Source organism: Centrocercus urophasianus, unplaced genomic scaffold, assembly GCF_019232065.1.
Source record: "Centrocercus urophasianus isolate 14NV4802_14NV808 unplaced genomic scaffold, USGS_Curo_1.0 seq_21, whole genome shotgun sequence".
Lineage (NCBI taxonomy): Eukaryota > Metazoa > Chordata > Aves > Galliformes > Phasianidae > Centrocercus > Centrocercus urophasianus.
Genome location: NW_024884767.1, coordinates 11171552 through 11186307, shown reverse-complemented (window position 1 = coordinate 11186307; position 14756 = coordinate 11171552). Strand labels below are relative to the sequence as shown.

General features: G+C 37.5%; 1 protein-coding gene across 4 annotated transcripts in view; it reads right to left on the bottom strand.

The window, feature by feature from the left end:
• Positions 1–384: 384 nt before the first annotated feature.
• PRRC1 (proline rich coiled-coil 1) overlaps positions 385–14756 on the bottom strand; it is a 28092-nt gene continuing 13720 nt past the window's right edge. For 2 of the 4 annotated variants that reach the window (XM_042822967.1, XM_042822966.1), the window contains exons 5-9: positions 14383–14485; positions 9414–9577; positions 8292–8410; positions 5922–6024; positions 385–1955 (exon numbers count right to left, since the gene is read on the bottom strand). In XM_042822967.1, the coding sequence (XP_042678901.1) occupies positions 1746–1955; positions 5922–6024; positions 8292–8410; positions 9414–9577; positions 14383–14485 (699 nt within the window). In that variant the 3' untranslated portion in view covers positions 385–1745. The remainder of the gene's footprint in view (positions 1956–5921; positions 6025–8291; positions 8411–9413; positions 9578–14382; positions 14486–14756) is intronic. The other 2 variants (XM_042822965.1, XM_042822968.1) reach the window with 2 other exon arrangements.

Sequence of the window (14756 nt, the reverse complement as noted above, 5' to 3'; positions counted from 1 at the left end):
AATGCCCTGGATCTGATCTTTCTTCCTCCCGTTGGCTAATCTCCATCAAGTGGGACAGCTCTAGTTAGTCAAGGACTGATGGTAAATAACTAAGGATGTCTTGGTGACCTGTGCCACCAGCTACTTCAGTACCCTTGGATGACCCCCTGGATGGATCCCATAGCTCCTCAGGACTTGTGGATGTTCAAAGTAGTTCATATACAGTTTCTTTCCCACTGGAATATAGGAGCTTTGCTTCACTCAATATAAATCAGAAGTCTACATACCCTCATTTTAGTTTATGATACTAGAAGTCACTCCCAGTGAGAGATCTCACAACCTCAAGAATCATTTTCTGGGCTTGTTTTTTTATTTGTTCTGAGATTTTATTTTATTTTATTTTATTTTTTTCAGACATGGTGTTCATCAGCAACATCAAAAAAATAATCACCTTTAAAATAGATACAGTCCTCTAGGAAAATTTATTCAGTTAATTTACTGACTAAGCCAATTAAGGCGAAATATATTATTTGGAAATAGAAATGCTTGCACTGAGTACAAGTATTAGCTGACTTAACAGTATATTGTGTATGAAAATGTCCTTTGAAGGCATCTAAGAAAGGTAAAAGCAAAAGAATACAAGCTAAAAAACTGTTTAAGGCAAACAAAGTATTTATTTATTCTTTGTTTCTTAAAAAAAGTATTATTAACAAAATATTTTCTTCACAATTACTTCCATATTTCTGAATAAAGATTTCAGATTGTGTGAGCATGGATAGAAGATATTCTTAGCCATGAAAAAAAATCAGACAAGACCAGAAACTTTTATAAAAAACAGCCCATGACAACAAGAACGCCTTTAAGACTTACAAACGTATAGAAAATGCAGGATAACAAAGCAAGAGATATACATCCCACCATTTTCTAGATCAAATTGTTGAAAATTGTAACTTAATAGAGGAAACTAAATAATTTCACGTGTATATGGTATCTGATCTAAAAGCCACAGAAGCAACAATAAATCTGCGTTTTAGCTGGAGATGGATCGCATCTCTGCTACAGAAAAGCTATACATAAAAGAAAAAAAAGATAAAAAAAACGAGGGAAAAGAAAGAAGAAGTTGCAGTTTGGAAAATTGTATTTCAAAAATTCATTAGTCCAGACTTCAACCACCTGGGCATGGACTTGTGCTCTTCGGCCATTTATTGTTACATGTTATCAGAACTACGCAGCTTCAGTCCTGAGAACTTACTTAAGTACACCAAGCCTTGGTGGTGTGAAGTGTACCAGGTAAGCACAGGCCTTAAGGAAACATCCACCACAGAATTTGCCTCCCTACACTGAAACGCACGTACAACATACATATTATGCTGCCAACATGTTTATATTACTAAGAAAAGTAGCTAAACAACAATCCCCATCTTTAGAAAAAGTTACCGAGTAACTAAAATATTAAACATCACACCAAATGCCTCTTAAGGTGTCAAGTAATAGCACATTCCACTTCATAAACTGTTACACTATTATCCTAGTCATAAATACGCTTGTTCTGATTTCCTCTTTTATGAATCATACTGGAAATCACACAGTTATCAAAAACTGGAATTACTCATTTCCGGAAACAACCTTCACTTCTCAAAAAGTAAAATACAGTTTACAAGTAGATTATAAATCTGTGCTGTATCCCCACTTAGAATCAGAATATGTAACTTTTACAATTCCAGGATTAAAACCAGTATTCTTTATGGTCACGGATCAATCTTCTTTCAAACGGTCCGAGGTGGCAAATGTTGTTTGTACATCCCAGCTAGAGCCTTGGCTGCACTGTAGATCATCTGCCGGCGGGACATGCCAGTGAACACCACGTGCCAATCAGTCCTGTTGACGTTCAGTAGGTTCTTCTCAATCACTTCACCCACTGTCACCAACAGGCCCGACCATCTCAGGTTGTAGTCCTGAGGCGTGAGACTCTTAGCCTGTATGACATTTTGAGAAGTGGTTATTCAGAGTATGAAATCAGAACTTTTATTTCTATCTATCTTCACCACTACCAACTTTCAGAAGTATCCTTCTCACGTCACCAGGATTACATGGCAAATAAAAGAATATCACTGCTACCCTCCCAAGATGGATAAATTGTCCCCTTCAAAAGAGAAAAGTAACAAGACACCTGAGTCTGGCAGGAAATGAGTACAGAGCTATACACGAGATCACCAAGGGAGCACATTCTGTAATTCCCTGATGCAGAAGAAAAACAGCAGTGTAAGCATCACCACCTTTATCTCTTCTCATGCTCATCCCAGGCACCGACCTCTGGCCACTCTCGTATATAAAGATGAGTAGGTTTCCAGCCTCAGTAAGACTCTTCTGAATATTATTTATTTCTTCACAGAATTGCACTACTGGCCAATTTCTTCATACAGGTTTTCTCTGACAAATAACCGACTTATTGTGTTTCCACTGTATGTACAGCAGACTAAAGTTCATTTACTGCCTTGTAAAATAACAGCATATGTAAGTCTGTAAGAATGTCCACTCTGTTCCAATCTGGAAATAATCTGTTACTGAAAAGCACACAAGAGGCAGACTCCTCTGAAAGGAAAAAGTAAATTCAATACTTGTTCTAATTAGTCAGAACATACTGTCAGTAAAAAGTAAACGATCTACCTGGAAGTAGGCAATGAATATCTAATTACACTGTCTCCATTATGGTCCACATAATAGTCTAACTCTGAAAAGTTACACTCTGTGTGGATTCTGTATAGATGCTTTTATCACTGTTCCCATTACTTAAAAGAATAAAACACACCATCAGTGAAAATTATGAGGAACGTAACTGCTTTTCTTATTTCTAATATTCAATCTTTGTACTGCGAAAAACAAATAACATTTATCATCTAAAGCATGTTTCTCCTCTGTTCTTAGTCATAAACACAGAATCACAGAATCACAGAATCACAGGATCACCCGGGTTGGAAGGGACCTCAAGGATCATGTAGTTCCAACCCCCCTGCCTAGCAGGGCCACCAAACACACACATTCAGATCAGGTTGCCCAGGACCCCGTCCAACCTGGCCTTGAACACGTCCAAGGACGGGGCATCCACAACCTCCCTGGGCAGCCCGTTCCAGGGCCTAACCACTCTCCTTGTATAGAACTTCCCCCTAACATCCAACCTAAATCTTCCCTCCTTCAACTTGGATCCATTTCCCCTAGTCCTGCTGTTGTCAGCCCTTTTGAAGAGTTTACTCCCCTCCTGGGTGTAGGTTCCCTTCAGGTATTGATAGGCTGCAATGAGGTCACCCCGCAGCCTTCTCTTCTCCAGGCTGAACAAGCCCAACTCCCTCAGCCTGTCCTCATAGGGGAGGTGCTCCAGCCCCTGATCATCTTAGTCGCCCTCCTCTGGACCCTTTCCAAAATCTCAATGTCTTTCTTGTACTGAGGGCTCCACACCTGGACACAGTACTCCAGATGGGGCCTCACAAGAGCCGAGTAGAGAGGGACAATCACCTCCCTGTCCCTGCTGACCACCCCTCTCCTGATGGAGCCCAGGATCCCATAAACACAATTATAAAATGACTTTTTTTCCCTTTGCCATTTAGATTTTATTTAAAGATATTGTACTGGATTTATACAAAAGTTTCTTGCACAACTCTGAGAGAAACATTGGTTCTAGAAGATGCATAACAGGAATAAAGGTAACAAACACGTATGCTGAAGGCAAAAAATCAAAAGGTCAATGATTTGCCATGCGTTATGAATAAATTAATTTAATTATAATTTTTCACTAGTCTTGCTAGTACAAATCTTAAAGTACACACCTAGGGATCCCAGCAAAAAGAAGAACATGGACTTGTTAGAGAGGGTCTAGAAGAGATCCTGAGGATGATAAGAGGGCTGGAGCACCTTCTTATCAAGACAGGCTGAGGGAGCTGGGCTTGTTCAGCCTCGAGAGGAGAAGGCTTTGGGGAGACCTCATTGTGGCCTTCAAATATGTGACGGGGGTTTATAAAAAGGGAGATTGAGTTCTATGTAGTCTAATGGTGGTAGGACAAGGCAGAATGGTTTTATACTACAAAAGGGGAGATTTAGATTACATATTAGAAAGGAACTTCTTTACTCAGAGGGCGGTGAGGCCCTGGCACAGCTGCCCAGAGAAGCTGTGGTGCCCCATCCCTGGAGGCACTGAAGGCCAGGTTGGATGGGGCCCTGGGCAGCTGAGCTGGTGGGGGGCAGCCCTGCCCACGGCACGGGCTGGGTGGGCTTTAAAGTCCTTTCCAACACAAAACATTCTGTGATTCTATGAAAAAATTACTCTAAAAGTCAATCCATTAAGAACTGCTTTTAAATAACAAAATATATTCTACAAAACAAAAGCAAACGTCAGCTGTGTTCTACGTTAAAAAATTGCTTAATTCGTATCAATGATCTGTAGACTTGTGACAATTTATGCAGTCACTTCACAAAGCTGTGCTTATTTTCAGATAGGCAAATACAACTTCACTGAGGTAAGTGAGCACTGATTAGTAATTTTTCTGAAGCTTCATGTCTTTCTACACCCCTTCTGAGAATACTGTGGAAAACTAGAGCAGTATTTCTTCTGCTGTTACTCATCAGCTTCTCATAGTTCTAACATCTCTGAAAAATAAGAACTAAAGCCAATCAAATAAATGATCACTCTATTGGAATTGGTATGACCAAACAAACAAAAAAGAACAACTGCTATCTGTTTTCTCGAAACAGTCCCCATGGATCAAACACTAAACAGGTGTGGTTTTTTTGTTTTGTTTTTTTAATTCTTTACAGAACCAGTAAAGATAAATTTCAGAACTAATGTATGGCTCACATCTGTCAGGCAACATGCAGTGGGCAAAGTCTGGAGTAATTCCTAGTGCAAGTCCAGGAAACCTAAGTGATCTCATGAAAAAATGCTGCTGCTGGTATTTAAAAATTACAGTGCTAGCTTATTTTCACAACAGGATGAAACACAATTTTTCCAAGACTTCCATCTTTGTATTTCAGAAAATTCAAACCTTTGTCAGAATAGCACAGGCCAAACAGGATATCTGACTTGCTTTTTAGGTATGACTCTGTTTGTTCACAGTGGCATCAAGCTCGTGCACAATTCTAGAGACGTATCTACCAGGAATGAGTTCTAGGAACACTAGCTAATACAGTATGCTATCAGTTTGCTGGTAATAAACCATCTAATAGCTAGGTATTAGGAACACTTATTAAAAGCTGAGTCATCTCAGCTCATGCCTAAATGGAATGTTAGCTATTTCACTGAGTTGATAAAACGTGCCTGTGTCCACAATTCACTATTGCATAATTTTGCTGAGATTAGATGAAACTCAAAAACTTCTGCGAAGTAAGTTAAAAAAAAAAAGGAAAGCACATCTTTTGGGTGGGTAAGAGTGCTCACCATATGCACCTGGTGCACTTGTTGAGTGCATCATTTGAGCTGCAAAGCTTTCCCTTCTCACCTGAGGAAGTATCTTTATTTTACCTATTTAAAGATTGGTAAGGTTTATTTTTAGTCACTGAGCCAGAGAGATGGAAATAGAACAATGATAAAATTATATTCCATTTTAGAGGGATTATTTCTTCTTGAGTAATTTTTTTTGCTATTATTTCCTATCAGTTAATTTCTTTTCAGAATTCTTTTTGATTAATAGAAAAGTAAAACTAATACTTCCATACGCCAAATTATGCAGAATGAGACTCTCAAACAAAGCTTTCTTTGCCACAAAAGACTAAACACCTCAGGTAGTACATACACATGACTTAGAAGCATGTTTTATCTTCATTTCATAAACTAAAAGATTTAAGTGAAGCAACAGTAAGAACTGACATCATAAAGGTGATTAAAATTGAAGTCTTATGTCTGAACTGTGAATCTACCATTGGTTTAAAAAAAATAATAATCTGAATAATCTCACCTGCTGAACATATTGTAGAGGAACTGGTGTTGCCTGGGTAAAAGCTTCCAGATGAATTCCATGAACCGGGTCGTCAATAATCAGACATCCGATGTCAAACCACCTGCAATAACATGCAAGTTATTTCACACTTGAGTACTGAAAATCACTCAGTTTAAAAGCATGTTAATACTCAAATTACACCTCAGCTATTTAATAAACTCTACTGCACAGGTATTTGTAATAAAGTTTCATGAAGATCTTGTAATTTTAAAGTAAAATTAGTATAAATCATTTTTATTCATGTGTGATTACAATCCATGCGTGTAGATGGGAAATATTAAGACAACTAGAAAGTAGGGAGAGTGGGGGATGCAAATTATATTATTTTGGACATTTTTGACACAGTCCTTGCAAGAGTGCTTCTCATTACTTTAGCCTTCCCTAACAATTAAAAACCTGATTTCTCATTCACGATGTGTATTTAGAAGACTGTTCTGGTATGTCTAACCTTACTATGAACATTTATGTTATTTAGTCACAGGAACAGCTTGGCATCACTCTGAAAAAATGGCAGTGGTTACTGAAGCAGTACCCAAAATATTTCCGTATCTAGCTTGCAAAACATTAAATCATTTCTCCCTGTCAACAAACTGACAACACTGATAAGATCCAAACAAAACTAGGAGCAATGCATCAATGACTCACTGTATACAATTCCCAAAACAGTTGTACAGTTGAGATACCAGAGCAGAAACACTCCGGGAAAGCAAAAACACAAAAGCATTGCCAAGAATCACAGAAGAGTTAGAAAGCAAAATACTGCAGTCACTGTTTTATGTGTATAACTTGTATTTTATCCTTTAAAGAGTGGAAAGCAATAATCTTGCTCTTCTGAATAGAAACACAAGACTCCAATTTTAAGAAATGACTGGCAGTCACAACAGCTAAATGACAGAACAAGAGAGTAGTGGAGCAAATGAGGAAGAAATGCTTCACTCCCACCCTCTTTTATAGGGGGAAACAGCACCGGAATGCACTTCTGATAGAGCACTACTCCTGCCTGCAACTATGAAAGACAGTTGAGACAGCTTCATTGTTAAAGATAAAGTGCTCTCAATTTATAAAGTAGTTTGAATCTGAAGGGAAACATAACAGAAAAAGAACACTGCAATATTTTCTGCAAATAGTACCTAGCATACGCATTTGGAAGGGAAGTAATGTCTTTCTGCTCTCTCAATGACTATGACCTATCATTTAACTGCAGAAAAAATAGGGTCAAAAATAGTTCAAATGATTTTCATAGCACTGCGCAGGGAAACTTCCAAAATCACCTGTTCAATAAGAATTAAATCGTGTGTTAAGTTATTCTATTTCTACTGTAACTGATATTGAAGACTAAAATGTTTGTGGGGCCTGTAAAGCGTGGGCAGAAAAGCTAGCATTTCTTTCAATTACTTGCAGTTCTAAGCCAGCTCAATCATGTTGACTACTTTATGAACAAACAAAAAATATCTGACTAAGGAATTAGTAAATTCAAAGGAAGAGAACAGCAATTATTTTGAAAAAGAAATCTGGTTGTCAGAGTTACTCCTTCATGTACATGATAAAACATCTCAATTGGACTAGATGGAAGTGAACACTAAACAAAAATGAAAATGGTTCCTAATTCTATTTACTGCAGAAAATTCACCATCCATCTTCCACTAAGGATACTAAATGTAACTTTAAAAATGAAGCAAGAGCAGAGAATATTGAAAACAAATGAATCAAGACTCCATTACTTGAAGAAAAACGCAAAGATGGAAAGAGAAAAAAACAACAACAACAACTATTTAATGTTTTGGAAGCTAATTATAAAACTATTAAAAATGACAAAAAGAATGTTATGAAATACAGGTTACAATATACTTGAAAACACAATATTTATATTTGTGGAAAAAAAAATCACAAACTGTACATTCTCAATGAAAGGAAAATGATAATCTTGCATCTGAAAAAGTCATATTACTGCAAATGCCAGAACAGCTCCAAATATGCTCTCTGAATAAAATACAATTTCAGAGGAAGAGAGGAGAGCTCAATCACAAAAGTGAGCAACTACTACCAAATTCCAGGTTTTACAACAGCTAATTAATTTTGTCAGCTCAGTACTTGTATAGTATGAAAGAAACAGACAGCGATTTTGTCTATTCAGCTATCAAGATGTATGGAAAAAAAGCTGAATACCACCACCAAAATAAAGTCTGATAGAACAGTACTGAACACAGAGTGTCTCCTGTCTTCTGCTGAGATAGGTACTGCTAGTAACTCCTCATAGGCCATTGCAAGTCTATAAAAAGCATTCTACTTTCTTTTCTCCTCTCATTGGAATATACTTAAAGTTCTCACTTGTCAGGAAGTAATTCCTCAATGAAGCTTTCCACTGACACAGCAGGCTGTTTTTCATGTATTACTCCTGTACGACGCAAGCTGTCTATCCTTTCCTGGGCTCCCTGAAAAGCAAGTCTCTTCAAAAAAAAAAGCACAGCACAGTACTTGCAGACAAATGCAAAGAAGAACAACTGAATGCATTTTTCAAGTTAAAATATGAGAGGTTTGAAAAAACAAAACAGCACTGAAAAAATAAAATCAGAATGGAACCCCCAGCAGTTAAAAAAAGTTATAAGACTCATTTGTTATTTTTTTCACGAAAAAGATCTACATTAGCTTTGGAATTCTTTGCATGCTGTAGCTGTAACAAATTTCCCTACTAGTTAAAGCATAAACATATATTCCTGTTACTCCCACTGCCATTTCTGCAGCATAAGATTTGTCTGTTCTGAATCCTTTACCAGGATTGTAAGACCAAAGGAGAACCTGTTACCAAGCCTGTTATCACTCTCAGGCTGTAATGAAAATACTACCATGACATAGCAGTAGAAATACATAGAGAAAACATGTAGCTTAATGCTGTTGTGAACACTGCCACATCAGTTAGGAGAGATTACTTCATTATTAATTCGTGAATAATTTTCTTATACTTAAGAAACTGAACGCTAAATAGTTTTTTTGCAGCATTTTTGGTTATTGGTCAGCAGGTGGTTCCACCTATACACCTTGTATTTATATTCTGGGTATTTTCAAATCTCGTGAAACACTCTTTGTTAACCCTTTCTGCACAGTGAATTCTCATTTTTTAACGATTATTATTCTTAATTATCCTTATTATTATCTGTTTGGGAAGATTCCTGTGACGTTGATCAAGCTGTCTTTCATCTGCTGAATTAACAGGGAGGCAGCCAATGAAATTGTAAATAGGTTGACAAAACTATTCTTCATCTGCTGTAAGTATATTTACAGCAAGAAATTAAAACTTGTTTCAGCAAGCCACTTCACAAAAATCCAACGATCAAAAAAGCAACGGTTTGCTTACCTTACAAGTTGATCTCCCTTCACGTAGTCAGATTTTTTCAGTTTTTACAATCTCTCTTTTCACTGGAGATGCTTCAGCATTATTACCTATTAACTTACTTTTAAACCTGCAGCATAGCCCACAGGTTGGGGTGCGATGTTAGACGGTGCAGCCTCTCCAGTAACAACAGCCATCCCAAAGACTTCCTGAAAGGCATCTCTAATTGCTGCAACTTTTACTTCCTTATTAGAAGTAACCACTATGTCCAGTTCTCCACCAGTTTCTTTAAAAAAACAAGCAAAAAACATATTTAGTGTACATATCTATTTCTCTATATTCATATTAAAGCTAGTTCAAATATGTCCCACATCTGAAGTGTATGCTTCACTTGGTATTTTCCTTCTCATACATAGCACAAAAGTTCTTTCATGAAGCAGGCACAAATTAGGAAGAGTTAGATGATGAGCTGAGAGATTTATAGGTTAAAAAACAAACAAACACAAAAAGAACAACAGGAACTTGGAGATGTGCAGTACCCTGGAAAAAAAAAAAAAAAAAGGAGACCCTTCAATGACAGCTAATGGATTTAGGACAATAACTCGAAACGTTTATTTCTAAGGATGTTTTGTCATTTTGGGAAGCAGTAAGAAGTGTTGATGTGATATGGAAATTCTTTCTTACAAAAGCAAGGAAGAACACAGATTCAGTTAACAGAATCCAGTGAACAACTGTCAAATTTTGTAAACTTTCAAGTGATCACACTTCCTCCTAGTGTTTGGACTGCAAAATTCTAACACTTTCCTGTTGCTCACCTTCCTTCCCACAACTCTTTTTTAGTTAGTAGCATTTTTAGTTATTAAACATCCATGGATCCAAGAAATTGTTAATACTTCCAAAGAATTTCCATATGGAAAGGATGAGTTCCATGAAGAATAATGAGTTTTCACTAAGTTTTGGTTTTTTTTTTTAACAATAAAACAAAACCATTTCATGAATTAAAAGAAATTTAAGAATATTTCTAAAGACTCATGAATTCAGTTGTACTTCACAGCTGTCTATCACAGCTAGGTAATTTTTACTGCCAAACTTACTACACGCAAAAATATCTCAGAAAACTCATCAGCACTTTAACAAGGATTCTTAAAAACAGCTTGAACTTTTTTCAAACATTGCATGTCAGAGTAAGTAAATTGCATCAGCAAGTTTAAGTGACTGCGATAAACACGTGGACAGTATGTCCACATGCATTAAAAGCAACAGGTCAGGACATGCCTTTTTTCATCTTTAGTCCATTGGCTGTGAATGATAATCGAGCCCAAAGGGAACAGACTACAGTGAGTCACCAGCTCTGTGGTCATTTATTAAACAGCACCTCCTGTAGCTTCTGCTCAAACAGAATGTTGGTCTGACACAAATGCTTCAGGGACTGGGGAATCTCTCCCACAAGGAAAGAAGGACAAGCAGCAACTCTTCAGCATAGAGAAGACGGGGCTCACAGGACCTCATTGATGTATACAAATAAATGACAGAAAGGTACAATGGTGACACAGTGAGGCTCTTTTCAGAGGTGTTCAGTGCCAGGACAAGAGGCAATGGGCATAAACTGAAACACTAATGGTTGCTCCTGAACATCAGCAAATTTTTTTCAATGTGTGGGTGAGCAATGGCACAGGTTACCCAGAGAGGTTGTGGAGCATCCCTCTTCAGATACTTTCAAAACCCACTGGGACACAGTTCTTGGCACATGGTTCTAATGATCCCTTTTCAAGCTGAGGGTTTGGACAAGAAGACCTCAAGAAGTTCCTTCCAACCTAAAACAATCTATGATTTTGTCATCCAAGGGTGCATTTCTTCAACAAGAGCAGCAAATTAATAAAGAAACAGACTTTTAACCTGTCATTACCAAGACCTTGTGACTTAACAAAACCCAGTTGAACTACACCTGAAAGAAAAAAAGAGCAAAGCCCAGTGGTTTTGCTAAACACTGAATTCCACCTCATTACATCTGCTGATGGGTCCACAGTCTTTATCTCAAGCTAAGAAAAAAATCCTAGCTCCACATCACCCCTCCAAAGGAAAAAAGAAAAAAAAAAAAAAAAAGCTTGATGCCTAAATTTCAAAGAAAAGAAGAAACAAACATTTTATTCTTTGGCTCATATTACTCAGTAGACTTTGATTACAGGAAATATCTTCGCTTAATGAAGAATTGCCAGAAATGTCAGAATAGTAATACAACATATATAACTTCTTTTTAGGGTTGGAAGCTTTCTTGTTTTTTTACATATCTGCTAATTTTACTGAATGGAATTGTATGTACATACCATTGAATTCTGGAGCAGTTATTCTAAGCACGGAAAAACAATGACAGTAAATACATTAAGGAATCTATTTTCTCATTGATTTTTTCTTCACAGAAATCAAGCTAACTAAATGCGCTTTTGCTGAAATTCATCCTGTTTGCATGCTCCTGGGATAGAAAATCTGCTGACGAGATTTTAAAGCAACTACTGAAAACTATCCCGTAACATATGTAATAAGCTACTGCATACTAGCTTAGGAATAGTAACTAAGAAACTCCTGCTTGTGTTCCACACAAGTATAGATTATGTTCATCACATATCACAAGTATATCCTTGTTCAACACAGATACTACAGAAAAGAAGATATTACAGCATTAAATGAAATGAATGAATCTGTCATGCATAACAATAATATAAAATATGAAAAACTGAAATGCAAGAATTTCATTGATCCAGAGACAGAACTGCCACACCAAGTTAAACTAAAGTCCCTATATACAGGAAATTGCATTGCATCTTTCATGCTATAAACTGTCAGTTCCACAGAAAATTTAAGATTCCTTGTCCTTTTTTGTCATAAAAATAATGATTTTTATGCTTATAATGTGACAAAACATTTACTATGCAGACAGAAAATTTCCATTCCGTGTGCTTGCCTTAGACTGAGATACTTGCAATGAACCAGTGAAATAGTTCAGCCGTTTTCCAGTAAGAGATTAGTGGAGTAGTATTTGTGCACGTGAAAACATTCTTTTAACTAACCTCATCAAGAGGCTTTGGTACTTCCAGTCTTTGGCATGAGGAATCTGAAATTGCTTCAAATTGCAGCAATGAAGTGATAGCAGAGAGAATGGGGCCTCTTGCTATTGAAGGAAAGACTTCCACTGATTCTAAAATTTTGCTAAGTTTACAAATCTCTGTCCTAATTCCATAAAGTGCAGCTACAAAATACATGCAGTACAACAAGAATCAAGATTTACACAGCTACCTTCCTTTCCAACATCCAGAGAACTTTGAGATAACTGCTGAACTTGCTTCCTCTGAGTCTTAGAAGAAAAGGAATTATTAAAATGACTTCCTTCTGTACATACTGCTTCTCTGTCCAATGAATACTGTGTCAAAGTACAAAAATGTCATTGCATTCTGACAGATCTCACTAGTGAGCTGCTGGGAGGTATTCACTTAGATCATAGAATCACAGAATGGCCTGTGTTGAAAAGGACCACAATGATCATCTAGTTTCAACCCTCTTGCTATGTGCAGGGTCACCAACCACCAGATCACGCTGCCCAGAGCCACATCCAGCCTGGCCTTGAAAGTCTCCAGGGATGGGGCATCCACAACCTCCTCAGGCAACCACTCCCCCTTCTCCTATCACTATTCACCTTTGAAATCAGCCGTTCCCCCTCCTGTTTATAAGCTCCTTTCAAGCACTGGAAGGCCACAATGAGGTCTCCCTGGAACCTTCTCTTCTCCAGCTAAGCAATCTCAGTTCCCTCAACCTTCCTCATAGCAGAGGTGCTCCCAGCCCTCTGATTATCTTACTGCCCTCCTCTGGACCTGCTTCAAGAGCTCCACATCTTTCCTGTACTGGGGACCTGTACAGGCCTGGACGCAGTGCTGCAGATGGGGCCTCACAAGAGCTGAGTAGAGGGGGACAATCACCTCCCTCTCCCTGCTGGCCATTCCTCTTTTAATGCAGCCCAGAACACAGTTGGCCTTCTGGGCTGCAAGCACACACTGCTGGCCCGTGTCCAGCTTCTCATCCACCAGGACCCCCAAGTCCTTCTTCACAGAGCTGCTCTCAAGGAGATCTTCCCCCAATCTGTATAAATACCTGGGATTGCTCTGATCCAAGTGCAGCACCCTGCACTTGGCCTTATTGAACCTCATTAGGCTTTCATGGGCCCATTTCTCCAGCCTATTCAGGTCTCTCTGGATGAAAAAAACCACCATCCTAGACAAACTATGTCTTCACTTATGTATTTTAATGAAATAGAAACCTTACATCTTACAATCTACTTTAGAAAAAACAAAAATTGCAGAATACCATGAAGTTTCTCCCTCTTAGTAATTCTCAAAGTTCAGTTGAAATATCATGCTTTTTCTTCCAGGCTCAGCACTCACAAATGCTCAGCAGGTTTCACTGAACTGTTTTTAAAAATTTTAACTTTCCTACTCATTTGATTCACTGTAAATTTGCTACATTCCCTAAAAAGAAAACAAACAAATAAATAAATAAATACTGCCAGTGAAAGTGAAACACATCAAAATTGGAACAAAGTCTCTAGAGTCATATAAATACCCTTATTTTACCAATCTGCCAATCTTTTGACTTGTTTTAATATTAATGTGTAATTTTACAAAAAATTAAAATAGCTGATCCAATAGGATTGATACACAGAATACTTTAATTTAAACTTCGTAACGCTTACATAGAGACACAGTGGGAGAAAAAAGTATGGAACAAAGAGATTATACAGAAGACCCCGTCACCAATTTTTTTTATTTATTTCCTCACTATTCACAATTTGTATTAAAAGGGAATTACTATGCCAGTAAATGAACTACAGTGAAATACTGAAGCCAAATGAACCTAAAGACACAAATAAAAGAAACCAATCTCCAGAGTAAGTAGCTCATTGGACAATATGCTTAAGAAATCAGTACAATATTCTGCCTTTGAATTAGCATACTGCATACAGGAACTTCAACTGTGTAAGCAGCATGCTATTAAATTAACCTATTATTTGCATATGTTATGTAATGGCTTGTCACAAATACTTACTGATATATGGAACCATGCCGGGATCCAGTGTTGTAATCATGGACTCCACTGAATGTTTGGTTTTATCCAGAACAGACTTTACCATGGGATTCTCAGCTACACCCTGCATTTCATCAGACAGATTTCCATGTTACAATTACAAAGCAAACAAACAACTCTTTTCAAATCTTGTCTTGCCTTTTTCTTATCACATTTACCTTTTTTAACAACTAGTGTTTCTCACTCATCAGTGTGTAATGCTACAGGAGAAGACTATCACTGCACAACTCTTTGGGTACAACATGCACTTGATATAATCTCTACCATCCTCTTCTGCATTAATGCATTTCTCAGATGACTTGAAAAGAAACATCTTCAACAGCAGTAATGGGCAA